This window comes from Electrophorus electricus, chromosome 19, assembly GCF_041902795.1.
Source record: "Electrophorus electricus isolate QZ-2024a chromosome 19, ASM4190279v1, whole genome shotgun sequence".
Lineage (NCBI taxonomy): Eukaryota > Metazoa > Chordata > Actinopteri > Gymnotiformes > Gymnotidae > Electrophorus > Electrophorus electricus.
The window spans coordinates 3,651,218-3,677,786 of NC_137515.1; the positions used below are offsets into that span (position 1 = coordinate 3,651,218).

The 26,569-nt window shown below is 50.9% G+C and overlaps 1 protein-coding gene across 2 annotated transcripts; it reads right to left on the reverse strand.

The window, feature by feature from the left end:
- nrip1b (nuclear receptor interacting protein 1b) lies at positions 1–26,569 on the reverse strand. 2 transcript variants are annotated; one of them, XM_027021393.3, is made up of 2 exons: positions 26,305–26,569; positions 1–5,549 (listed from the first exon to the last, which is right to left on the reverse strand). In XM_027021393.3, exon 2 carries the CDS (start codon positions 5,207–5,209, stop codon positions 1,955–1,957), a length of 3,255 nt encoding a protein of 1,084 aa, XP_026877194.2. In that variant the 5' UTR covers positions 5,210–5,549; positions 26,305–26,569; the 3' UTR covers positions 1–1,954. The 2 variants fall into 2 exon arrangements, with proteins under 2 accessions (XP_026877194.2, XP_026877195.2); XM_027021394.3 differs by lacking the exon at positions 26,305–26,569 and adding an exon at positions 26,239–26,257.

Consider the following 26,569-nt stretch of genomic DNA (forward strand, 5'->3'; position numbering starts at 1 on the left):
TTACAATTTTGAACATTTCAGTATTTTATTTATATCAGTGCAAATAAACACCAGAAAATAAATCATAAAAATGTAAAACATGGTTGTCACAAAGATATATATGAAACAGATTTTCGCTACAAATGTTTTTTTTCCGCCCCCCTTTTAATTTTTTTTTTTGTTGTATGGCGCGAGTCATGCGACTCTAAACTGAACTCTGAGCACTGTTTAAACCAGTAACAGAACGGGAGATCACAAAGAAAACTCAAACCAGCTGGACATTTGTCTCACCACGTTTTGGACACTCGCGCTATGGCCGCGCTTGTGGACTAGTGGTGTTTATCCGCGATTTAAAATCAAACCCACCAACACCGGACATTTATTTTAAGACATTTCCCCAATTCCAGTAGGCACACAGCCTTTCCATGCAGCTGCACGCAGTGGCGAGGAGTGGCGAGATTAGACAGGCTGTAAGAGAGGTTATCATTAGCGCACAACACACAGACACATGCGAAAAGAAAAGAAAAAGCAGTAGGTTTTCTTCTGGATTTATATTACATTATTACACAGATATGATATGTACAATCCAGGACAATAAAAACTATTTTTTGTTTAAACAATACAAAATAGTAATCTTTCATCATGAAAGCACTATTTACACAAACGTTAACATGTATCCATCACACAAAGGAAAGGCTTAAGACTGAGCGTACGCTAGGCCTTAGTACAGAAAAAGAAAAATGCAGGTTGCAAGTTATCCTTTAAATAATCGCTAAAGTCGACCTTCACAGTTGACTGTTAGGTTCACGTGATACTATCCTTCTATAATTGACCATAATGTACCCGTGTGTGCTTGCGTGCGTGCGTGCGTGTGTGTGTGAACAGAAATCATTCCAGTAATTCATAAACATCTACTCACATCTTTGGGGCTGGGGCTATATCAACTTTCCAAAAGTGTCATATTTGACATCGTAAGTTTGTGAAATGTTACATACATGTATATAAAGTACAAAACAATGAATGATACAAAACTGTAAAAAGATACTTTAACAGCTAAAAATATTACACTTGAATTTCTGTATCCATGCCATAAACACCAAACAACATCTAGAGAATCATTCCTGATGAAAAAATATTAAAGCACTGTAAATTTGACATAGCTTACAACTTCACCAGCAATATTATCACATATAAAACCTTTGCATCATTCCCCATAGATGCCAAGAGAGATTTTTGTGGCACAATCATTTATTTATCTCAGTTAGCTCAGGAATAAAAGGTGCCTGATTAAACTGCATAACCTATCACCTGTTGCTGGTCTCTTAATGACATTATGTTCTAATGCCAAAAATGCTTCTGTAGCATTGTGCTTATTACCGGATAATTTAGTTAGCCTCAAAACAGTGAAGATTCCAGATTTAGATAAAATGGACAAATAAATACAAAATAAATCTAGCAGTAACCTTTTTGGAGTCATCAATAATAAACAACAGTATGTACTTCATAAATGTTTTTTTATATAGAAGAAGGAAAACTGTGATATTTTTGTAGCATGCAGGCCAAAAAAACCAAAACCAAGACCTGTATAAAACACACATTAAAGATAAATGCATTCAAATAAATGAAAGGGAAGTTGGTAAACGGACAGCGCTAATGCTAAATCATGCAATACTCCCAATTTGGCACCAGCGTGATTAATCTCACTACAAGGCATGAGTGTGAAAAACACTACGCCAGACAAAAACGGGAGAAAATAAAACAAGCTAACATCTGTTTCGGATCTCAAATGCTTTGGATAAACTTGCATGGTCAAAAATCACATAGTTGACTTTTTATTAAAAAAATTAAAAATAAAATAAATCTAAAGCAAACAACAACAACAACAAAAACAACAACAACAACAACAACAAAATAAATCATACCAATAAAGCAACTCTCACTCATTTCTCAAACGTCACTCTTTGGCAGTTCAGATTTACAGTTTTTTTAACGAGCCATTGAGATGCTCACCACCGTGGCTGTGTCTCCCGCCGTGGGTCGGCGAGCTCCGCACGGTGCTCAGTCTGCGCTCGTGGTACCTTACATCAGTACATGGTTCTTCTTTGACTGTAACCCCGCAGTGCGTCCTCTGCCCGAGATCCTGCATCCCCTTTCTGAGGCCGGCACTACCCCTCTGTAGCATGTAGTACAATATAGGATTAGACCTCGTGAGGGGTCGAGAGTGCAGGCAGGATTCGCGTTTCCCCTCCCCACCGGGTACCCACTTCGGTGAGCTTTCGGTCTCTCTTTTCACATTTGTGGGGCTGGGTTTAGGGGCGCCTTCAGGCCAGGGTGATCCCAGGGTGCTGTTTCCTGGCGGGAACGAGAGTGTCTGAAGATTACCGGGCCCTGAGTTGAGAGTCTGGGGGAGCCACGGCAGGTTCATCGGTTCAGGATTGCAACTGAACGGGCCGAAGTTCCCATTGGCTTTGCGGTTCCCTTGTGGGAGAAAAGAGTTGGCTGCCTCCCGGGATTGAGACAGCTCCTTCAGACAGTTGTCTGACAGAAGGAGCTGCTTCAAAACATTGAAGCTTTGGCTCTCTCTCGGGGGAGCTTTCCTAGCAGGACACTTTATAAGAGAGTCCTCTTCTTTCGGACTCAGTAGCCTCACGCTGCCATGTTCCTCCTGGGCTCCAGACGCCAGACGCTCATTCACAGTATCCAGTGGTCTCTGGCACAGTTCGCTGCTGAGGTGCTCAGCCAGCTCCAAGCAGAGCCTTCTCTTTTTAGGAAGCGGTCCCTGAAAATCAGGCGTCTCCTCTTTCACCGTGCTCACAGGCAGCTCTCCAGGGCTCGAGTGACAGGTAGAGCTCTGCTGTTTCAACAGCTGGCTCAGGAGGCCGTATTTGGCGGCAGCATCCGCGGGGCACCCCTCGGCTTTATCGCCGCCACGCGCCTCTGCAAGGGCACCATGTCTCTCGCGTCCCCATCTCCGGCGGTGTCCTCCGTCGTCGGAGCTGTCGGAGAGAAAGCTCTCCTCGGCGGGCTCGGTTTTGATCCTAACGTTCGGTGAAGGTCCGTTCGAGCTGTCGCAGATGACAGGGGCCCCCGAAGGCTTCTCCAAGGCTCCGGCGGCTGCTTCGGCGCTACTCCTCCCTGTGGATTTTTCCTTGTGGGAGGCAGTGCCCAACAACAGCTGCAGTATGGTGCGCCTCTCCAGGAGGTTCTCGATTTGTGCCGACGCCGGAGGCGAGCGCTCTCGCCCCAATGGTGCGAAAGAGGCAGGGGGTGGTTCAAATAAAGGAGTTTTGTTCCTGACTGGAGCAACTAGCCTGTCCAGAAGAGTCTGAGGCCTGTCCGGCTCGAGTTCTGGGCTTTGCCTTTTACTCGGCGGCCTGCTGGCTTGCAGAGGAGGCGAGGGAGATGGATTCTGTAAACCACACTGAGCCAGATTCTGTAACAGCTTACTGGCGCTGAAGGTGGATTCCACCATTTTCTCCCTGGGGTAATGCTTAGACTTACAAAGGTCCAGTGGACTGGACTGACCAAAGGGGGATGAATAAGAGAACGGGGAAGGAGTGCTGCTTGTGTCTGCAGCGAGGGTCGTCGTGGACAGCTGCTCGAGGGGATGCTGGGTCCTGCTCTCCGCCAACGTGCTGAGCTGTTTAGATGGGCCTCCAGCCATGGCGCCGAGGCCGGCGTCATGCTGCAAATCTGGATTATCCCCAACTTTGTTTACCTTCTCGTTATTTTTGTGGTCCAACAGTAACTGCATGAGAGTGACCTTGTGATGCGATTTTTCGTCCGGGCTCGTTTCCAGCTCCATCGCCTCAGGGACCTTTGGCCCGGGAGTCTCCGGCTTCCACTTGTTTATAAGCGTCTCCGTTAGCTTGTCCAAAGACGAGGAGGTAGAGGAGGAGGGCTCCTCCGGCTTTTGGCTGAAACCCCTGCTCCTGAGGGAGAGGTCAATAGGGGAGCAGCTGGAGTAGCAGCTCTCCACATCACTGCTGTCTTTGGTCAAGCTGTTCTCCAGGTTGGAGCACTCGCTGTCGGACTGGTGGGACGAAGCCCGGCTGCGCGGCGCGGCGTAGTCGTCGTCCAGGTGCCCGTTCTTGGTGAGGTGCTTCTGGGAGTTGTGGTTGTCGAGCAGGAGCAGGAGTAGGCTGCTGCAGGTCTGTGGGGGCCGACCGCCGTGCCGGTCAAACGGGCGTTTCTCCTTCGCGGGGTGTGGAACAGGCCGGGAGGAACCGGCCGGTGCACCCTGGCCTGGGGTCAAGGACGGGCTCCTCTTGCTGCAAGTCATCGTCGGGGAGGGAAGTGTTCCATTGAGGGCGTTGAAGGAGCTGAGCACGTCTGGAGCGATCCTCGTCTCTCCCACGCTGGGGGGTCGGTGTTCTTTAGACTGCTGGGTGGCCATGGCCGCCAACCGCTCGCTGGCGAGTCGGCCCGACAGTTGTGCTTTTAAGGCCTGCTCTCGGGAGTACTCCTGCAGGTGAGCTTCGCTGGAGAGCAGCAGGGCGAGCTGACTGCAGGTGGCACTGGGCTTAGGGGAGGCCGCAGGGCTGGACCTGCTCTTCACGAGACTTGCCACCGCCTTTAGCCGCTCGGCACAAGACACGGCGTCTGGCGGCGAGCCCCTGGAGGGAGGGGGCGAGTCGGGCCGGTGGTCTCGGCCGGTGTCGTCACGCCGGCCGTAAGGCGCCGTGTCGTGGCCTTGCTGCTTGATCCTCCGCATGAGCCCTCTGAGTCGGCTGGACGCCGTGCAGTACCCAGGGAAGGGGCGCTGGCCGGCGGGGCCCACCTCCGCATGCTCCACGCCGAGCTGTTCGTGGCCCTGAGTGACCTGCGACATGGCCACGGTCTGCAAGCGTGAGCTGAAGGACTGCAGTAGGGAGGCCAGCAGGGTACTCTCCCCCGCCGCCGCGCCGTGCTCCCCACCCTGCCCGTTCGCCTCCACCACGGGGGCGGCCGTCTTCCGCTCGTCCGCCTCGCCCCAGGCTCCCGAGCGAAGCAGCCGTGCCTTCTTAAGGTGCTGGGAGGCTGCTCCAGGACTGCTGCCGTGCTCGGGCAGCCGCACGTCACCGGTCCCCTGGCCTCCTGGCTCCCCATGACTGTTGCCAGCGCCTGATAACCTACCTGTCGCTGTGGCACCAGGCCCAGATGCAACCGGATGCATTAGTAAACCTTCCAGATAAGTTAAAACAGCTGAATCCTGTTGTGTCTCAGGGCATGGCTCCTCCCCATGAGTCATGTTCAATAGCAGGCTCCCCTTGTGTGATTGTTGACAACTACTGAAAATGTCTTACTGACTGCTGGGCCATGGACGAATGGCGCAGAAAACGCCTGTGCGCAGAGGGACGGGGTACTGGGTACTTCCTCTATTTTCGCTCAAAAAATTTTACGCACGGCAGCAGGGGGCATTAGAAATGCCATCTCCCGGCTGGCATTCCTTTTGTTCCGGAGCTCCGGAGGAGTCAGCAGGACCTCTCCACTGCCCGGCACCAGCCTCCCATGCCACCGGATTCCCGGGACGTGTGCGGCTCCGTGTCGTCTTTCCACTCTCCTGAGTTCAGGCCGGACCACACGGGGACCTACGATGTGGGGGAAAAAAAACACAGCATGAGTCACGGAGCTCTAGATGACAGCACCTGGCTGAACTCCAAGAAACTCTTTTTCTTTTTCTGAGAGTTCTGTTACACGCCACACACTCTGGCCAAGTTTAATACACTACAAGGTTTTGACTTTCCTTCTAAAAAAACCCCCCACCCAAACATAAAAAAACCCCTTAAAAATAGTGGTACAAATGATATGTAAACTTGCCTATTTTTTCAAAGTTTACTGCAGCCTACTCATATTTAATCTCTGTTCACGTTTGTCTACTTCACAGAATTGCATTTCAGAAGAATTCACATAGTAGACTGTAACGATCTGCCAGCAAGACCTGCTCCCAACAGACTATCCACCATGTGGAACTGTGGCCTGAAGAGCACAATGCAGAAATGACTGAAAAGGGGAAAAAAAAACACCAGGGGGCTACACGTTAACTACATATGGGTGTCACTGTCTCTCGGCAAAAGCCCTCCTCTCTGCGTCGGAGTATTGCGCTGAGACACTCAGCGGGGAGCCTCTTGAGGAACATGTCTCTGCTCGCTCTCACGCGTGAAGGGCTCTTTCCAGCACCGTGTCTCTCTTCACGCTCGCAGTTGATGCTTCCCGAGGATTATCCAGACACGGGCGCTCTAGGCACGGCCTGGGCAGCTCGGCACCCCCCCCTCTGCGCTCGACACACCGTGGCCCCTTTTTGTACTTGGAAAATGGTTTGGGATTTGGGTACGTTGGCTGGACCTGGATCGGCTTGGCGGGGGGGGGGGGGGGGGGGGGGCTGAAGGGCAAGTGTCACATATATGGTGCCAGAAAAGTCTGGGAATTTTCGGAATAGTAGAATTATTCCATAAAGACGGCAAAGAGGTGGTGTTTGACTTCTTTGGCTTCATATCACCGTGAACAAAAATGCACGTGGAGAACGTGAACTTTGTTTCGGTCGGCCAACCTGCTTAGTCAGAGAGCTCCGTCTCTGTGGAGAAACGGCCCCGTCGCGCGGTGTGCTTCAGTGGCTGTGCTTGTGTCTCTGACAGCACCGTGACGACGGAGCCGCATGCAGCCCTGTGGCGTGACCCCTCCTCTGCACAGCCTCCTATCTCGTGCTTGACGGTACAGCCGGCAGATAAACAGCAGCGGGGTCAGCTCCCTGCCACCTCGGCAGTCGCTTCCCCCCAAAGCTGCCGTCACGCAGAGGCGTGTGCACCTGAAGCCACAGGCAGCCGGAGGCCACGAGATACAGCTACTCCCCTCGTCCGCACGCGCGCTTGTCAGCTCAATGAGAAAGGCCTGCCTAAAAAGAGGCTCGACGCCCCTGCGTGTCAAGTCTTGCAGGACTAAGGTGGGTTACAGCTGAGGGTTTTAATACTTCCAGAAAAAGAGGGAGATGCTACTGAAGTGGAATTTAAGCAGGCTTTTGGAGATTAAAAGCGTCAGGTGCTTAAGTCTCAACGTATCTTCCTGCCAACACATTACCGAAATGCCAGTTTAGTGCCAACATGGTGTGGTCTGGCACTAGCTGGATCTGGAGGCGCTGAAGCCCCTTCGGATTGAAGCTAGCTGTCATCGAACCACTCCCCACTTGGCAGCGGCTTGCCAAGGCTGGCAGGTGTAAAAGAGGGTGGGGTTAGAAGAGAGGGTACCGGCGCACCTGTCAGACCGAGGCTCGGTGGGGCTACGGCGTCAGAGATCAGGCTCTGTCAGATAGCACGACACTGTCCTTGCGGCGCTCGCTTGCCAGCCCTGGGCGCGAACCCTGTCAGCGCAGGCTCCTAAGTAGCTCTCGCCCTGTGCTGCCAGGGCTACTGCCACAAAGGTTAATTAATACAGAGTGCCCCACCTTCTCCCTGGTGTCATTCAGTTGCCAGAGACTGTCTTATCCTTCAAGCTGTCGTGGCCTTTGGGAGCGGCATAACGGGTCCGGGAGCGTGCTCGCAAGAAAGCGGCTCAATTATGACCCGCGGGCACCGCTGCAGTTTTGATCAGAAAAACGAGCAAACCAGAGCTAAAGGAATACGAGCTGGCCCGACTAACAGGTTAGCCTGATCACACGCACCAGGTTAGCCGCGCTGGTCGCCCCTTTGTAAGCCTCGGCTGTCACACCTGCGCACATTTAAATATCATGCAAATTTCACTGGATTGGAAAGGTTAGCCCAACAAGTCCAAGGCTGCAAAACAACAACAACAAAAACAATAACAACAATGACAGAGCAGAGAAAAATGAATTAATGAATTTTTTCAGCGAGGGCACTCATTTTCTGTTATCCTCAGCGAGTAACCCAAATTCGACCGCGTCAAAAGAAACCTCAGTGAGAACAGGGCCACCTGACATCTCTTACCATCCATCTCCTACAATCCTAACAGCTGGATTAAGCCGGTTTCCTTGCCACTGTCTTAACTCTAAATTATAACAAGGTGCTGTACGCAGTAACGCTTCAGGCCAATAAAAGCAGGAGTGTGTGTGTGTCCAGTGAATCCATGTGTTTACAAGACGAGGTAGACAGAAACCAAACGGAGCAAAGCAGACAAGGGAGTGGACCAAACAGATTAAAAGAGATACAAACAGAAGAAATGGAGGTCTCAGCCAAAATGAATTAAAGGCAGATCGGGCCAGATTACAGAACTCCCTATATATGTATAATTGATCATGTGAGCTATTGGGATTGGTGGGGGGCAAATGGGCACATGTAAGGTGATGTATGGAAGCCCATTAAGACACAGTGGAACTCAATGGGAGGTGCGAGTAATACATGACCATGTGGTATATACACTGAAAAGGACCTTTCACATCTGCAAATCCGTCCTCTGCCCTAGTGCCTCATGTGCCACTTTGCTGAACATAAAAGACAATAGCTCCTCCAATCTCAATATCTCGCTCTCTCTCGCTCTCTCCCTTTTCCCATCTACTTCTGACTTACTGGCCTCCAAGTAATTATCCATTATCTCTGACAATGTCAACCAATAACACCCAACAGCATTTTAAGTGATTTTGCTCGCCAGTGGCGAAAAAGCAGCAGCAGACAGGCGCAAGCAGACAGGCGCGAGCGCTTTATCATGGCGGGTACCTCTCCTCGCCCGCCCGAGACACCGGGAACAGGAAGGTCACAACATTATCAGTGGCTGAGAGGCAATTTCCAGCCAGGAGGTGGGGAGAAAATGGACCGCAAAGGCTGGACCTGATGCAAACGTCAGGGACTGGATATCCAAAAGCCAATCTGCCGTCGTTCCCACGCGCGGCATACGGGATTTATGAGCCACACCCCAAGAAAGAGAGCTAATTCATTACATCCATTGTCGGGGACTGTAATCCATTTAAGCCATTTCAAATGTGTGATTAATTGAAGAAGAAAGGCACAGGGGCCCGAGGTGGAAAGTCCACGTCACGCACTTTGCAGCGACTTTCGTCTTGATGCAACAGCTGGTGTCTGCGAGAGCCTCTCGGCGCTAATAAAGAGTGGCAACGCAGCCCCGGTCGCCCATACCGCTAATATCGGGCGCAGGGGCCGGCAGCTGCGTGCGCTACATTAAAAGGTGAGTCAAGGTTAAAGGAGTCTAAAGGAGGAACCCGAGGCGTGACACTTTTAGATTATGTTATTGGAAGCAGTGGCTGCTACCCCACAAAAAGGTGCCTCACTCGGAGGTTCTGTACAGCGTTTGTGAATTCAACGTGGCTCCGGAAGATTAAATAAAACAAAGGGCTCGCTACCTGGCCAAATGCAAGCGTAAGAATCCCCAACAGGGAACCTGAGCTTTATAGGAGAGACTGATACCGGTTCCACTACTGCACTCGCAGACACATGCACGAAGTCGTGCGGCCAGGAACAGTGACCCCACTTTAAATTTCAAAGCACGCAGTCAATCGAAACAAACCAACATCAAAACAACGTGCCAAAAACACACAAAAAAAAAGATCCAGGCTGCTGTGACCTAATTCCAAAGAAAGCATGACTGAGTGACTTGCGTACACACACACACACACACACACACACACACACACACACACACACACACACACACACACACACACACACACACACACACACACACACACACACACACACACACACACACACCTGATTTTCTGAGCCCTCTGAAGCACACTGTTCATTACGGCCAATTACTGCTCCGAATCCCAACCCAAGATCACGTCGGTGTAACCCACATTTACAGCAACTACAGCGCTGGGATCTCTATACGCTCCTGTTCTCTCTACCTCCCTCCCTATACGCTCCTGTTCTCTCTACCTCCCTCCCTATACGCTCCTGTTCTCTCTACCTCCCTCCCTATACGCTCCTGTTCTCTCTACCTCCCTCCCTATCCGCTCCTCTGTTCTCTCTCTCTACCTCCCTCCCTATACGCTCCTGTTCTCTCTACCTCCCTCCCTATACGCTCCTCTGTTCTCTCTCTACCTCCCTCCCTATACGCTCCTCTGTTCTCTCTACCTCCCTCCCTATACGCTCCTGTTCTCTCTACCTCCCTCCCTATACGCTCCTGTTCTCTCTACCTCCCTCCCCATCCGCTCCTCTGTTCTCTCTCTCTACCTCCCTCCTTATACGCTCCTCTATTTTCTCTCTACCTCCCTCCCTATACGCTCCTGTTCTCTCTACCTCCCTCCCTATACGCTCCTCTATTTTCTCTCTACCTCCCTCCCTATACGCTCCTCTATTCTCTCTACCTCCCTCCCTATACGCTCCTCTATTCTCTCTACCTCCCTCCCTATACGCTCCTCTATTCTCTCTACCTCCCTCCCTATACGCTCCTCTATTCTCTCTACCTCCCTCCCTATACGCTCCTCTATTCTCTCTACCTCCCTCCCTATACGCTCCTCTATTCTCTCTACCTCCCTCCCTATACGCTCCTCTATTCTCTCTACCTCCCTCCCTATACGCTCCTCTATTCTCTCTACCTCCCTCCCTATACGCTCCTCTATTCTCTCTACCTCCCTCCCTATACGCTCCTCTATTCTCTCTACCTCCCTCCCTATACGCTCCTCTATTCTCTCTACCTCCCTCCCTATACGCTCCTCTATTCTCTCTACCTCCCTCCCTATACGCTCCTCTATTCTCTCTACCTCCCTCCCTATACGCTCCTCTATTCTCTCTACCTCCCTCCCTATACGCTCCTCTATTCTCTCTACCTCCCTCCCTATACGCTCCTCTATTCTCTCTACCTCCCTCCCTATACGCTCCTCTATTCTCTCTACCTCCCTCCCTATACGCTCCTCTATTCTCTCTACCTCCCTCCCTATACGCTCCTCTATTCTCTCTACCTCCCTCCCTATACGCTCCTCTATTCTCTCTACCTCCCTCCCTATACGCTCCTCTATTCTCTCTACCTCCCTCCCTATACGCTCCTCTATTCTCTCTACCTCCCTCCCTATACGCTCCTCTATTCTCTCTACCTCCCTCCCTATACGCTCCTCTATTCTCTCTACCTCCCTCCCTATACGCTCCTCTATTCTCTCTACCTCCCTCCCTATACGCTCCTCTATTCTCTCTACCTCCCTCCCTATACGCTCCTCTATTCTCTCTACCTCCCTCCCTATACGCTCCTCTATTCTCTCTACCTCCCTCCCTATACGCTCCTCTATTCTCTCTACCTCCCTCCCTATACGCTCCTCTATTCTCTCTACCTCCCTCCCTATACGCTCCTCTATTCTCTCTACCTCCCTCCCTATACGCTCCTCTATTCTCTCTACCTCCCTCCCTATACGCTCCTCTATTCTCTCTACCTCCCTCCCTATACGCTCCTCTATTCTCTCTACCTCCCTCCCTATACGCTCCTCTATTCTCTCTACCTCCCTCCCTATACGCTCCTCTATTCTCTCTACCTCCCTCCCTATACGCTCCTCTATTCTCTCTACCTCCCTCCCTATACGCTCCTCTATTCTCTCTACCTCCCTCCCTATACGCTCCTCTATTCTCTCTACCTCCCTCCCTATACGCTCCTCTATTCTCTCTACCTCCCTCCCTATACGCTCCTCTATTCTCTCTACCTCCCTCCCTATACGCTCCTCTATTCTCTCTACCTCCCTCCCTATACGCTCCTCTATTCTCTCTACCTCCCTCCCTATACGCTCCTCTATTCTCTCTACCTCCCTCCCTATACGCTCCTCTATTCTCTCTACCTCCCTCCCTATACGCTCCTCTATTCTCTCTACCTCCCTCCCTATACGCTCCTCTATTCTCTCTACCTCCCTCCCTATACGCTCCTCTATTCTCTCTACCTCCCTCCCTATACGCTCCTCTATTCTCTCTACCTCCCTCCCTATACGCTCCTCTATTCTCTCTACCTCCCTCCCTATACGCTCCTCTATTCTCTCTACCTCCCTCCCTATACGCTCCTCTATTCTCTCTACCTCCCTCCCTATACGCTCCTCTATTCTCTCTACCTCCCTCCCTATACGCTCCTCTATTCTCTCTACCTCCCTCCCTATACGCTCCTCTATTCTCTCTACCTCCCTCCCTATACACTCCTGTTCTCTCTACCTCCCTCCTTATACGCTCCTCTATTCTCTCTACCTCCCTCCTTATACGCTCCTCTATTCTCTCTACCTCCCTCCCTATACGCTCCTCTATTCTCTCTACCTCCCTCCCTATACGCTCCTCTATTCTCTCTACCTCCTTCCCTATACGCTCCTCTATTCTCTCTCTACCTCCCTCCCTATACACTCCTGTTCTCTCTACCTCCCTCCCTATACGCTCCTGTTCTCTCTACCTCCCTCCTTATACGCTCTATTCTCTCTACCTCCCTCCCTATACGCTCCTCTATTCTCTCTCTACCTCCCTCCCTATACGCTCCTCTGTTCTCTCTACGTGGCTTCTTGCCATGAACGAAGCAGCATGACCACACCAGGGATACTGGCGTGCGGTCAGCAAGTCCAAGTGACTTCTGCGGTGCGAAGTCCCTCCAAACAGCAGCGTGTTGTGGCATGGAGAGATGAACAGCAACTATGTGACTTGCTCACATCAGTCTCGCGTTCTGCTGCGTTCTTAAGGGACAGACGTGTTCCAGATGACAAATCGCTTCCAAAGTTTTAGTCGAAGGAACTCCGGAAAGTCAAGGCTGATCACTGGGGCTGGGTAGGCCTGACTGCACTGCGGTTTTTTTTTGTTTTTGTTTTTTTAAATGCCAGTGATGTTAGTCAAAGTTTGATTTATAGCATTTTGTATGTGTTGGAGCTAAGCTGAAAACACATCTTGAGTAGATTAATAGGGGACAGGCCAGATAGACCTGACCCTGCGCAAAGTTCAAATGACAGACCCAGAATGCATTAGTAACAGAAAAATGTTGGCAGTCATCTCTTACTATCATGAGCATACTATGGTGTATGAGCATAATTTATGTCTTTAATCAATTAAGTGCACTTAACCTATTAAATGGTTGTGTGTAACCTTCCAAAGGCAGCCTCAGGTAGCCTCCGTCCTGCGGGCAAACACGGCACTGAACAGGAGCCAATCAAAGTGCTTGGCCACCGAAACGTGATTACTGTAGCTTTCCCACGCTCCAGTTCCACTCAACAGAGCTCAGGCTCCTTTGGACATCATCTGAGACTGTGCCCCCCCTCACTCCCTTACACACACACACATACACACACACACACACTTCTGAAACTCATTCTGCCAACTACCATTTCAAATATCAGTTCAAATGACAACCCAGCACACCCCTGGGTTCGAGCATGATACTTGCTCCCTCTTCCTCATCCTCCTCCCCACCGAGGTCCGTAATACACCCGTTAGTCCTGCAAACTCACCTCCACCAGCGGGAGCTGTGGCGTCACGGGTCCGAGATGTGCCAAGGTGTGCACACCCTGCGCTCACATCTATCGCGAGTGCGCTCCTTTACCGGCTGTACCACAGTTAGAGCTGCCTGACGCAGATACAGGTAAAAGTGTGTTAATCAATTTCCTCTTCTGACATGTAGGCTCCCGCGGAATACTAATAACTGCCACCACCCTGTCCCTGTGCAACACACACACACACACACACACACACACACACATTCCCACCCACGCACCACCCCTTATCTATCTTCCCCACACCCTCCTCACCCTGCTTCCGCTGGCGTGCTCTGCCGCGTCTCGGTACGGGCAGTGGCCCAGACCCGCAGCCCCTGGAAAAGGAGGGCGTGCCGTCTCGTGCCCAGATAAGTGCTGCCACTAATCAAGGCTAGCAGGCAGGCAGTGGGATTAGAGGACTCGCCGTGTGGCTCAGACGTTGGGAAGTGACAAGCTGAGCAAGGTCACTGCTAAACTGTTAAATCCACAGTAACTCAGACTCCTCCCTGTCTCACTCTATAAACAGAAGCACCTACAGAGATACACACAGGAGTGCGCGCGAGCGAAAGCTTACATGTGATCATACACACTCACACGTGGTCATACGCACACGCGCATACACATGCGTATGCGCGCACACTTGCTCAAGGGGATGGTGGAGGTGAGTCACCAGAGTAAACTAATTCATCAAATTTTACAACTCGTGCCATTTTATCTTGACGGATGGAAATGTGTCCAAGAGCATCAGTAGCCAGCCACCCCCAAAACGTGCGCACACACACACGCACACACAGTCCCTACATCTGTGCAACTCATCAATACAGTCAGGCTGTGGCAAATTGCATTTGTCAGAGAGAGAGAGAGAGAGAGAGAGAGAGAGAGAGAGAGAGAGTGTGTGTGTGTTTTGAGCTGGCTCCTGTGATAGACATTAATGGGGAAACTCGCTCATAGACTCTCCATCAGTGACATGGAGCCGGTCCCGTGCCGGCGGCACCATACATTAAAACGACGTTCATTAGGCATTCAGCGCGCGCTCCTCGGCCAGGAAAGGTTTCCACTTTCCTGGACGGCTCTGTATGTCACACGCAGCAGCGTGGTGCACTGGACAGGCCGACTCCACAATATTCCCAGGAAGTATTTAGAATCTGATAGGAATATCCTACTTTGATATGAATATCGAATATTTCTTCTGTGACATAAAGGGGACAAATGTATTGTGTGAAAAGTGCACTCCCGTTTCAAACGTGAACCTGGGTCAGGGTCTGTATTGATACCGCTGAGAAGACTTGTGTATTCGTGTGCTTGTGTATCGGCTGGGTCTTCCCCACTCAGCAATAATGAGACCAGCAGCGGGTGGAGATGAGAGGCAAGTCAACAACACCTCTTGCATCAGCAGGAATATTTCATTACGTACGTAACGAGAGCCATTAATCGCTCCTAACAAGAGGACACAACCTAGCCTTGGCAGCATCACACACAGCTGGGGGGAGGAGACAGATGAAAAGGGGGATGGCTGTCAGACAAAGAGAGAAAGATAGAGATAGAGGGGAAGAGAGGGAGCGAGAGAGAGAGAGAGAGAGAGAGAGAGAGAGAGAGAGAGAGAGAGGAAGGCAGGAACTCAAAATCACCACACTCAGGAAACTGCCATCCTCTGTTCTATCTCCAGGCCGAGTTGTGAAGACAGCCAGCAGTCGTAAAACTGGAACAAGCCCCCAGAACAAATGAAAGAGAGAGAGAGAGAGAGAGAGAGAGAGAGAGAGAGAGAGAGAGAGAGAGAGAGAGAGACAGACATAGAGAAAAGGGAGGGGGGGAGTTGCTGACAGCTCCGCCCTTGACATACTGACATCAGCCCATCGTCATGTGACACTGTCAGCTGCCACCTGGCAGAGCCCCCACCTTCTCACGACCTCATCCTCCGGTGACCCCGCGGAGCCGAGCACCCCCTCCCCCACGGCCGCGGCCTCCCCCTCGGGGCCCCTCCCCTCCGCAGCTCGCAGGGAAGGTCGTGCCGGTCGCTGTGCCCTCATCTGTAATCCGCCGCTATTCGTCAGCGGCTGCGCTGCGAGGGCAGAATGCCCAATTAGGCAGCTGTCGCGCAAAAAGCGCGGGACGCAGGTCCTCCCATCCGGACGCCTGCGCGCGTCGCCAGGTGCCAATTACAGCGACGCGCTCACCTGCCCTGCCCCGGCGGGAGGGGGGGGCGGGGGCCAGGGCTCCCCACCCTCGACCCGGCCAGGGCTCTGCCCCCTGTCCCCTTCTCCCATTCGCACGCCCCCTCGAGCCATGAGCAGGGGAGAATAACACGCTCATCTGACAAAAGGCCAGTACGGAGAACGTTCGGCTCCCCAAGGACGAGGGAATATTTATGCCGCGCACTCCCCTCCCTCTTGGTTTCTCACTTTCTACACCTCCCTCCTCCGCGGGGGTGGCTAACTGCTATGCGGCGCCCACAAAGGACAGGGTAGCCACGCAAGTTTAATCGGATCTACGCAAGGCCGCAGACTTGCTACTCTACCCCGTTCCCCGGATGGGAGATAGCGGTGGACATTAGAACCTGCAGCCCACGTGAGGCGCACGCAGAAGCCGATGCTAATCGCGACGCAACTTTGCCGCGCTCGTCGCGCGTGTTGGCGGGACGACGCGTTTCAAGGAACTTTCCAGGAGAGGCGCCGGCTCTCTAGAGTGTCCGGCAGACATCAACCGATGACAACTTTGGTTGAACCGGATCATTCGTCATCTCAGGAACGCTTCCCTTTTGAGTAACGAGAAAACTGATCGAGGAAAGCCGAAAGGCAAACGAGTGGGATGGCAGCCCGTGGAAGATTTACGGGCCGACGGGTCCAGCCTGGCGACGGTGCTCATCGAACACTTAGTCTTTTAATCAAGTGGCGGGAGAATGAGGAAGACTGCAAACGGGGGTCTCGAGAAGGAGACGAGGGTTGAACACCCAGAGCCTTCAGGCCTACTTTCTAAGACAACTCCGACGTAACCAAGGGCTGTCCTGGTCCGACGGCTCGAAGGTGACAGAAGCTCACGGTGCGCTCTCCCAAACTGTCCGGCCTAAACTTCATGCTTAAGTAGGTCATCCTGGCTTCACGGCTGACAGCTGTACTCTGGGTTTGTACTGCTGCCTGTTGGGATGGATTTAAGCTTTTGTCTGCACACTTTGCTCATAATCTGATAAGAGATATAGAATCGCTAAAAAGTACTAGAACTGTCAATGTGGGGCAAGATACTACTGTTGAAGAAAATCTTTGCTGAGCTGTGAAGGGTAAGGGGAGTAAGTGGTAGTCATTAAACAAAGCTGGATTTAAGAGTTAGAAAAAGGGAGCAGAGAGACTGTTTGGACAGGCGAGAAAGCTCAGCTGGCGAACGGGCCCCTATGGTGGACGAATTTGGACGGCTGTCTCTTTAAATAACTTTAAGAGCTCTTTCTGGTCCTTTACCCACACCCAAGTTAACCCACACAGGCACGCATGCACACACACGCGCGCACGCCTCCTTCCAGCTTAGCCAGACCCGGAGGGTGGAAGCAGCTCTCGATCACAGCCTGAGAAACAAAGCTCACCGCGCTGCACGGAACCCGGCAGAATCAGGACCCAGAGCGCCGAGCCACTGAGGGGGTTAAAGCCGGTTTTCCGCATGCATGGGGTGTGTGTGGGTGCAGTGGGGGGAGGGGGGGGGGGTGATGGATTTTACACTGCCCCCACACCCATCCCCTCCCCCCGCTTCCTGTTGTTCCTGAATGTCACAGGGCGACCTTGAGCAGCACGACTGGCACGGCGTGGGCTGCCTCGCCTGCAGGCGTCCTTGAACTGGATCTGCAAGACAAAAACGTTCACGCTGCCTGATAGACATCTCAGATCTCCTCCAATGTCTCCCTCAGTCTCCCTCCCTCCCTCCCTTTTTCTCTCTCTCCCTCCCTCTTTCTTTCCCTTCAATCTGCACGGCTGCTCTTATCAGGCCCCCAGCGGGGAGAGCATTATCGCAACTCTGGATCTCTAACCCCGACCACTGAACTCTGAGATACTGGCGCAATTTCAAAATGTCCGACCGGTGTATTTTTAACCTCCAACGCAAAAATCACCCACTAATTCGGGATTGGGAAGCGGAGAGGAGGGGGTGTGCAATTCCGGATGGCGCCGGTGCCACTGGCAGGATGGAAACTCAGCGACTTAAGATGCAGACAAAGAGTATTGAACATTGATACCTCACCTCATACTTCTGCACAGGAATAAAAACAAGGACACACAATGTTATTGACCTGAAACACCACCAATATCCTTCCTTTCAACAATACACACGAAAGCTAGTTGAGGGCTAACAGCGCCCCCTCATGGGTGCTCCTCGGCCTGCTAAATGCGTGCAACTGCATTACAAGCCAGGTCCCTGAGGTGTTTCACATCGGCAAAAGCACCTAGACTGGATCCGCCGCCAAGGTTCTGAGCGCTGAGCAAATGTGTGGAGCGTCCTCTGAAACGCGAGCGTGGGCAGAGAGGCAGGGCCCGCTGGAAACCATCTGTTCCGTCTCCCGCAGAAGGGCGCGGAACCAGGTGCATCCGCCCCTTACCTCCAGCCTCATCCCATTCCGGATCCCATTCGGCATCCCACTCCCACCCACGCTACTCCACCGACGTGCAACCACCCGCTCAGACGCAGGCCGGGCAAGCACACCTGGCGCCTCGATTAACGCGAGGGGCTTTCGCGTGGAGGAGCGTCGGGTGGATAATAGCAACCCAAACACAAATCTGTTGGGACAAGGGCCATTAAAAGAAGAAATACGAGACGCTAAATCCTCGGCATGTAACCTCGCTCACTCCGGGCTCGTGCATTATGTCTCATTCCTCCTGAGGTGCTCGTGAGCGGCAGTAAATATAGCAAGCGTCCCGCGCAGGTTGCGGGACCGTTACGATTTGGATCCCATTAGTCAGGACGCAAGCAGCAGTGGCGGCTGCTGAGGCCTGCCGCGTGAACGGTGAAACGGGGCCGAGCCGGGATCTCCCAGCCCAGGAAAAATGTCGCGTACCGGCCTCTCGAGCTCCGAAGACTGGTTGACCTTCGCTTGGGAAAGCTCGGTAAGTGTGCCTTCATTTCACCTCAGCCTGGGGTCTGTAGGTGGTGCCCAACACCACTTGACTCACAGCACAAAACACAGTCAATGCACAAGGAATTTTGGCAGCCATATATGGGAAAACTGAGTCTTAGGAAAACATAGGTGAAAGAAAAAGTGAATGCGAATGCCTTTATCTGAATTTCTCTTTGAATAGCTCAGAAAATGTGATCTTCATCCAAGTCATTATATTAATATTTCGTTAAAAATGAATACATTCTTGGAAGCACATTAAAACACCAATGTTTTGTATTACTGTAACAATACCATTAAATCACAAATGTAACATACAGACTAAATATGTGTAACTCGTGTTTACTTATATAATGGAAAAGTATCATTGCATTAATCCAGGGTTAGTGTAATACACTGTAATTATCGGAATAGTTACACAGTAACAGTGGTGGAGTAATGCGCTACTCAAGTCTTACTTAACAAACAACATGCAGAAGACATTTTACAATGCCAACATTGCATGCCACAGTCTACGCCATTTCTAACCTGACAGCGCAACTTAAACCACAACACTGAAATTCAAGAGCATAATTCAGCCTGATGATATGTGAAGACGCAGGGCCCATTTGGTGATGCTCTAGGAGCAGTTCACACACCACCATAAAAGCACCCATCTGCAGGAATCTGTTCTGTTGCCCTCCTGTACAAAACTACCCCTCCTGGAGTGCTCTACCTGAAGAAGGTGGCCACGTCTAGGTTGTGGGGCTATTTTATCTTCTTTCAGGGAGAATTTCTGTAGGACCTGCATGTGCGTGTGTGTGTCTGTGTGTGTGTGTTGGGGGGGGTCATGGAGGAAGGGGAGACCTCCACGTGCAGTAGGGGATTTATAATCTATGGATACTTTGCACCTTCCTCTGTGATATAGAAAGACACTAACACGCAGTAGCATTTGCCACTGACCCACTTCTGTGAGGCTGCATCTAGAGCCAAGACCCTGCCTCCAGATCAGGCCCCTCCTCCCAATTGAGCCCCGCCTCCCTATCGAGATCGACTTCCCATCTGACTGATGGCAATGCCTGCCACCCTCTGCCTCCGTGAACTGTGAGAAAAATAGGTCGCCGTGACCCACTTTTCCCGCTCTCACTCACTCGTTTCTTTTTTCTTTTTGCAAGGGACCATGTGAAGAGCACCGCAGAGTCTGATCAGGCACCTGGGGGGGGGGGGGGGGCTAGAGAGAGGAGAAGAGGAGGAGAGGAGACAACATAAGAGCTGAAGAGCAGCAGTACAAGGGAGTGGGAGAGAAGGGAAGACAGAGAGAGAGAGAACGGGGTAAAAGAAAAAGCCAAAGATTCTACCTTCATTAACCCTGCGAGAGAGCGCTCCTCTCAGATGGATGAAGCCCTTATCAGGCTTTATAATTAATTAAACAGCTCCCAGAGCCAAACGTGGGCGGCCTGCCTGCTGAAGCTCCCTCTGTGTCCCCTGTACAGACCCGGGAAAGGCTGCATCAGCCGCGCACGGAAGCAGCCATGGCTCAAACCCCTGGCTGGGCTCGGGCTTAAGCTGCGTCGACTCCAGTGCACCGCCGCGCTGACGGCGAGCCGTGCTCATTAACTCCAGCTTTGCACAGGAGCTGCCTTCCAAATCCCCAGAGCTTCCCGGAAAGAAATCGACCACCGTCTCCCCGCCCACGGGCTCGCTTCGTCCGTGGAGCGGCCGGGGTGGGTGGCGGTGCGTGCGCGCGCGAACCTCGGGACGCAAGAACCCGTTTCCAAGCAACGAAAGCAGGCGGTCGGTCAGACGCATCGATCCTGGTCACAACGTCTGTGACGCTAGAAGCGTCTTTGGCCGGCACGCATAGTGCACACTCATAGGAACCAGGAGTCAGTGGCCATGGGAGACATGTATCAGGTAAAAGTGTGGACTCACTTGTCTGGTGTTGCCGTACAGTTTAGCGTGGAGCACGGCTGTGTGTTAATTTCTAAACAGCTCTGTCATGCAAATAAAGGGGGGAGGGGCACCCCCTCAAACAAAAACAAACAAACAAACAAACAAAAACAAAAACCTTTGTCTGACAATCTATATCCCACAGGCAAGTGTGACACATGACTAGACAAAAGGATTAAAAAAAAAAAAAAAGCCAAAGCATTAAAAGAAAATAATTTAATATGCACATACACTAAAAGCTTTGATCCGGAAAATGATTGAACAACAAAATTCAGGTTTGAAAGCGCACCTATATGAAATCGGCTTATTGAAGCAGGCTAGCCCTTCTGGAACCTGTGCATTCCTACCGTCTGCCCAATAAACACCTTCTAAAAGGGCTTTAATATGCTGTCGAATCAAACAGCCCACTGACCTTATTAAACCTATTTAAGTGCATGTAGGTCAGGCCCTGTCTCGCTGAAAGCTTGAAGGTCTAGCCCAAGTGAAAGTGCGGCTGGCTTAGAAGGAGGCCTCGGTGACTCAGCCATGTAAACACAGTTACGCAAGTGGAGCGGCAGCACGTGGGAGAACACGGCCTTGCCTCGGATCGAGGCCGCCCCGGGGGGAGGGACCAGCCCGAGGGGGAGGGGCCAGCCCAGGGAGCCTGATTCCAGGACGAGCCGGTGTTGAGATGTCAGAGATGTTTGCGGAGTGGCATAAAACGAGCTTGCTGGAGCGGTCGGCCAGCCTCCGAGCCACAGGGCTATTACAGCGTCTGGGAGAAACAAATACCTGCTAATGGGGCGCTGTAATCACCAAACGGGCCTCTGTTCTAGTTACACATGCCAAGGTTAATTAATTGATTTTGTTTATACTTGAGTGCATAAGGGGAGGGGAGAAAAAAAAACAAAACAAAAAACAAACAAAAAAAAAACTCTGGAGGAGTTCAATTTTGTCCACAAAATTTCTGTTGCTGCTCATATTGAATTGAACAAAGCGATTTGTAAAAATGGCAAGATCAATTACTGGTATTAAGCACAGAGAAAGGGTTCCACTGAGTTTGGTACAGGTTAGACCGCTCGTAACCTTAGGACCAAGCTGATACTGATGTGTTATCATTTACCCCCCCCCAGAGAAGACTAATCTACATCTTCAGACGAGAATGTTACACAACCCCACCAAGTCCGCTCAGGCAAGTGGGAGGCAGCGTCATGTGACTGAATCTTGTTTTGGAGTGTTATTTAAAAGCTTCTCCAACAGGCAGGTCAAGGTCAGACCAGCCTTGCCGCCTGCCCTACTCCCTTTCGTCGGCTCCGTTTCCGGAAGCGTGGCGCCGCTCGCAGACACTCCAGGGGTGTCCATCTTCCCATGTCGCCCAAGGACATGCCTCCCCAACCCCGAGGTGGAGCTGTGGCAGGGCCGGAGCTCTGGAGGTCCTGCATGCCCGCGGGACAACCTACTGTCCTGCTCTGCCTCTGCTTGTCCACAACCACCTCGACGGCAGCACGGTCAGCTACACATTGGCGACACCACAGCCAACGGCCACCTGATCAGACAAACCTACCTCGTAGTTTATAGCCCATCAAATGTGCGTTCGCCATTCTGACTCTTCTTTCATGGTCAGCAGAGCACAGACCTGCTCTGGAGTGGACTTTTGGAATGGCAGAGTACTCTCAACCCAGTAAGGACACCTACATGTGTAAAGAACCATCAGCAACACTGCTGTACCTGATCACTTGTGTGTGTGTTCAAAACCACACAACCATCACGTTAGTGATAATGCAATTATGGGTTTGGTCAGCCATGCTAATAATACCCAGTGATCAGCAGGGGATGAAGGCAGCTGACGAACTGTATGTGTGCCCTGCTGAAATACTCCTAAGCATAATATAAAGTGCTCAGTGACTGTACCTACGAGACTATTGTTTGTGATAAACTGGCTGGTGGCTCTTCAGGTACAAAAGCATGCAGCCTGTGGGTCCAAGTCCCAGGGATAGAAATCTTCCTTCTGCCATCTCTTTTGGCGGTGGAGACTTGTCCCTTGTTGCCCAGCAACGGCGCCGTTCTCCCCCCGCACCATCCCCCGTCCTCCTTTAACCCCCCCTTTTTCATGCCTCAAAAGGCTCCAAACGCCAGTCCTGCTGGAAGCCTGACCCAGTCCAACCGAACCTCATCAGAACAGTGACATAAGCAGGAGGAAGCCGTAGAACTGATAGCTGTCTGGTGAAGACCCTTGAGGAGGGCTCATACCCTCAGGACGAGCGAGCTGCAAGCTAGGACGATTTCCTCCATGAACTCCTCTAAAGTACAAAAAAAAGAGAGCGAGAGAAAGCGTTTGCAGATATGAGAATGAAGGGGAAGTCCCTGAATGCTTCACAATCGCTGTCGCATGGAATGTATATCTATATGCCGGGTATTTCAGCCATATATCAACTGCAATATGTACTTTATTTTAAAAGCTGCCTGTCGGCAGAGGGAAACAGTAAGTGAGTATTTTTATAGCGCTGGCCAATCCATGCACAAAACCCCACCTTCTCTTCAGATTAAAGGATCAATTCGTACCTGTAAAATCCCCTACACATGGCATACACTGTCACCATCTCGGGCGACCTTCTAGTCTTTTCATTCACAAATAATGAAAATTTCACATTTTGGTTAATTGCACAGAGTGACAATGCAAGGTGGAGAGTGCACCGGGTGAGGCTACGCTGGGCCCTTTCCGGCTGTTCTGTCCAGGGAGGACCGGGCTCGTAGTGCGTGAAGTCAGACACCTGCGTTTAAGCCGGGTCACTGAGTAAATCTCCCTCTGCATGGCTTACCGCACCAGACGCCGTGTCCTTGCTGCGGCTTTGAAGGTTCCCAAAAGGACGGGCCCGCTAAGAAGTCACGAAGGACAGTCCCGGTAATAGGCTAGCGCTCCGACGGCCTTGGACTTTGAATTCTTCAGCAGACAGGCTCATGCATCAATCCTTCATCTCGCACCGACAAGCCACTAACCTTCGCCACTGGACTCCCTAGAATGAGTGGCATTTCACTTAGTCAGAACTCTCCCCTTCTCTCTCTCTCTCTCTCTCTCTCTCTCTCTCTCTCTCTCTCAAAATAAGGCACAGCTAAATAACAGCCCAGGGCTTGGCAAAGTGCTCCCGAACCAGACTAGGCGTTTTAATCAAGCTCAGTTACCCTGACACTTCACAAGGCTGGACGAGACGCCTATATATTGCACTCATAGATCTACTCTGACAGTAATTGTATTAAATTGAATTATATGCCACAAAAGTAGCACAGATCATGTTTCTCGTTATCAGCATCTTTCCATTTTGGAGGTCTAAAGTATTATACAAGGGAGCTTTACGTATGAGGGACGCTACCTAATGCGAGCAGGTATAAAGAACAGATGTTTGCTGGTCCATAGAGGATGTGAACATGAATATATATATCACTTAGAAAAAACAGGAGGTAGGTGAGCTGCAAACTGTGTGTTTTACATTTCCAAATGATGAAGTAAAACTAAAATAGCTATACAGTTTGAAGGCCACCAAAGCAGCGCGAGAACGTTGGTGGATGTCACCACCTGGCACAGAGATTTCACAGCTGTTCTTTTGAACTGGGTGATGATGGTATAGAAAGGCCCACCTAATTTATCTGACCTGCATCTTCAGCCAGGACTAGAAAGGAAATTTAGGGAGCTATAAATTATTGACAGTAAACCAATCAGCAACAATCAATCCATTGCTATAAATGAGTTTAGCCACTACTCTGAGGCGAAGGGTTCAGCATACCTTTTTGTTTTTATTCCAAGAAACTGGTTGTGCCTCATGCCATCCATACTAATACACATCGACCTGTTACCTACAGAACAAGCACAGGACTGCCATAGTTTAAACTGGAGTTTTACATATAAACATTAAAAGCAATCATGTAAACCTAGGTTTACGCTACGGGCAAAGGTTTTCCAAACTTAAAAGCCACAGTGGGAGACCCTCTACCCACTCAGTACTAAACGTGAACTGCATGTACCCGAGACCCAAACAGATACAAGACCCATTAGTTTCTGTTTTATTTTCTGCTCGTTTTTTCTCACGAGGTGTAAAGCACCCAACGGACTCGAAAGACGCCGAGCCCAGTGGCACCATTTTAAGGTGAGAATTGTGAGGCACTGTATTTGTCGTTCACAGCTCGGTGTCACAGTATTCCCAAGCACAAAGGAGGAGACAATGTGGTCTTCATTTTCCTAGCAACCGTCAACACCACCTGCCAGTCATTCTCACACTTAAACAGCCCCGCCAGCAATGCTCACACATCAAGCAAGCAGCCTGGAATTCCCACTTTCAGCAGCCTCCCCTGTAGAACATTAGGAAAAGGGAAAACGTCTTTACTGCATGTCTGTAAACGAATCGCGCTGCACACGGAGATCAAACCCAAGTGGTGTTCTCAGCGAGCAACAATCACACTAAATTATTGCATGCTTGCACATTTGGCTGTTCCCCACCACTTGACGAGCAGCTGTAGCGATAGCTCGCACACACCTTTTGGAGGTATGAGCAGCACTGTGGAGTCAAATGCACAATGCCCTGAAGTCAAGGAAAGCACCACATCTGCACACAGTCCCCACTGTGTTTACCGTGCTGGTCTACCTCGTCTGACAAAGGTCAAAACACAAAACGCATTCGCCCTGCAACGCCACTCCATAAACTGTCCATCGGCACACATGCGATGCAGACCGCAGATGCATCGCTTTGCGTGTTAAGCAATGTTAAACAAGTCCAATCCGGAAACCCAGGCGGGGTCATGACCCTTAGTTTTGGGAACACTGACAACAAAACAGTCAATGGTCTAACATAGCCTACACATGGATTTGTCAGGTTTAAATGTTGTCAACTCTGACACTGATTTAACCCTACCCTGAAACAAGCCTCAAGTTACTATTAGGCCCAAGCCAAACATCTATTAATTCCGTTCAATGACCATTCTATTTTTGCAAAACAAATCGTTAACTTGTTGGTTAGCTGTTGTTTTTCTTTCTCTCTTCACCAAAGCAGCATCACAGCACCTGAACTAACAGTAGCAGGCTAAGGCTCAGGCAACTGCGCAGCGACTCCCGTAACCTTTTGACTCTGCAGTCTCTTCTTATTGACTGAAGCCACAGGAAACCTCATGATAGCAATAAACGCTGCACGGTCCAAAATCCATAGCTGTCATTTGACATGGCCAGATATGCACCCCCTTCCCATAAATTAAAGGAAGAACAACAGACTTTTAACCTTCCTGGTTAGAAGAGTTCTTCTTTAGCATTGGATTTTAAATTTTGCTCTTTACCAAACTCATTTATAAGTACAAGCTGACAATCAGTTATGAAAAGGTTTTACACAAATTCAGCTAAATGTTCTGCAAATAAAGTAGAGGCTAAAATAGGCTGGATAGCGAAGCCTGCATTAAAGATCCTCACAGTGTGTCCAAATTCAACAAGCGACAGCAGAAATGCGGCGGGGTTGCCATTTATAACCACTGTGAAGAAAAGTCAGGTCTCACGTAACACTCAACACAAACCATTCGGTGAACTCCGATAAAGGTAATTTTTCCCAAGTCCGACTTGCTGTACACACGGAAAAAAGTCAGCAGATCGGATAAGATTATGACCGCATGTCCGACTTTTGCTTCAGATAACAATACATTCACACCGACCTCGGGAAAAGAAACATTGGCGGGTTTCGTCCACCCTTTTTGACTTGAAGAAACGCTGGAGATGAAGAAAAGAAAAAAGCAACACAGCAATACAAAACAAGATGGAAACTAAACGAGCCACTATGGCGTGTCTAGTTCGTTTTACGCAGCGTGCTCGACATCATCTTCAGCCCGATTCACGGAAAAAAAGCACACGAACAGCGCATGGAGTGCGACACGCGGAACATACCATCTAGATTCCGCGTTATAACGCGCGGCGTGATTTCTCCAACGCTCACGTCGCCCTGGCACGTACCTGGTTCCGCTAACTGATCACGGAATAAAAACGCTCGTCGTCTTTGAACACCGGAGGGGGGAAATCCTTCACCAAGTGTTTGTCTCGCTCGCACCGGAGCGCGCGTGTTCCGCGGTTCGGTCCAGATGCACGCAGTAGAGTCCAAAATGCGTCGGGGTCGCGTCGGGGCCGCGTCGAGCTCCGTGCGCCCGTAGTCGAGCCGAACTGGAGCGTGCATTCGCGGAATCCCCTTGGCCGTGGAGAACTCTGCAATGTACACTCCTCC

Coding starts and splice junctions, on each gene's coding strand:
- nrip1b (XM_027021393.3), bottom strand. CDS start 5,209: ATGACTCATGGGGAGGAGCCATGCCCTGAGACACAACAGGATTCAGCT.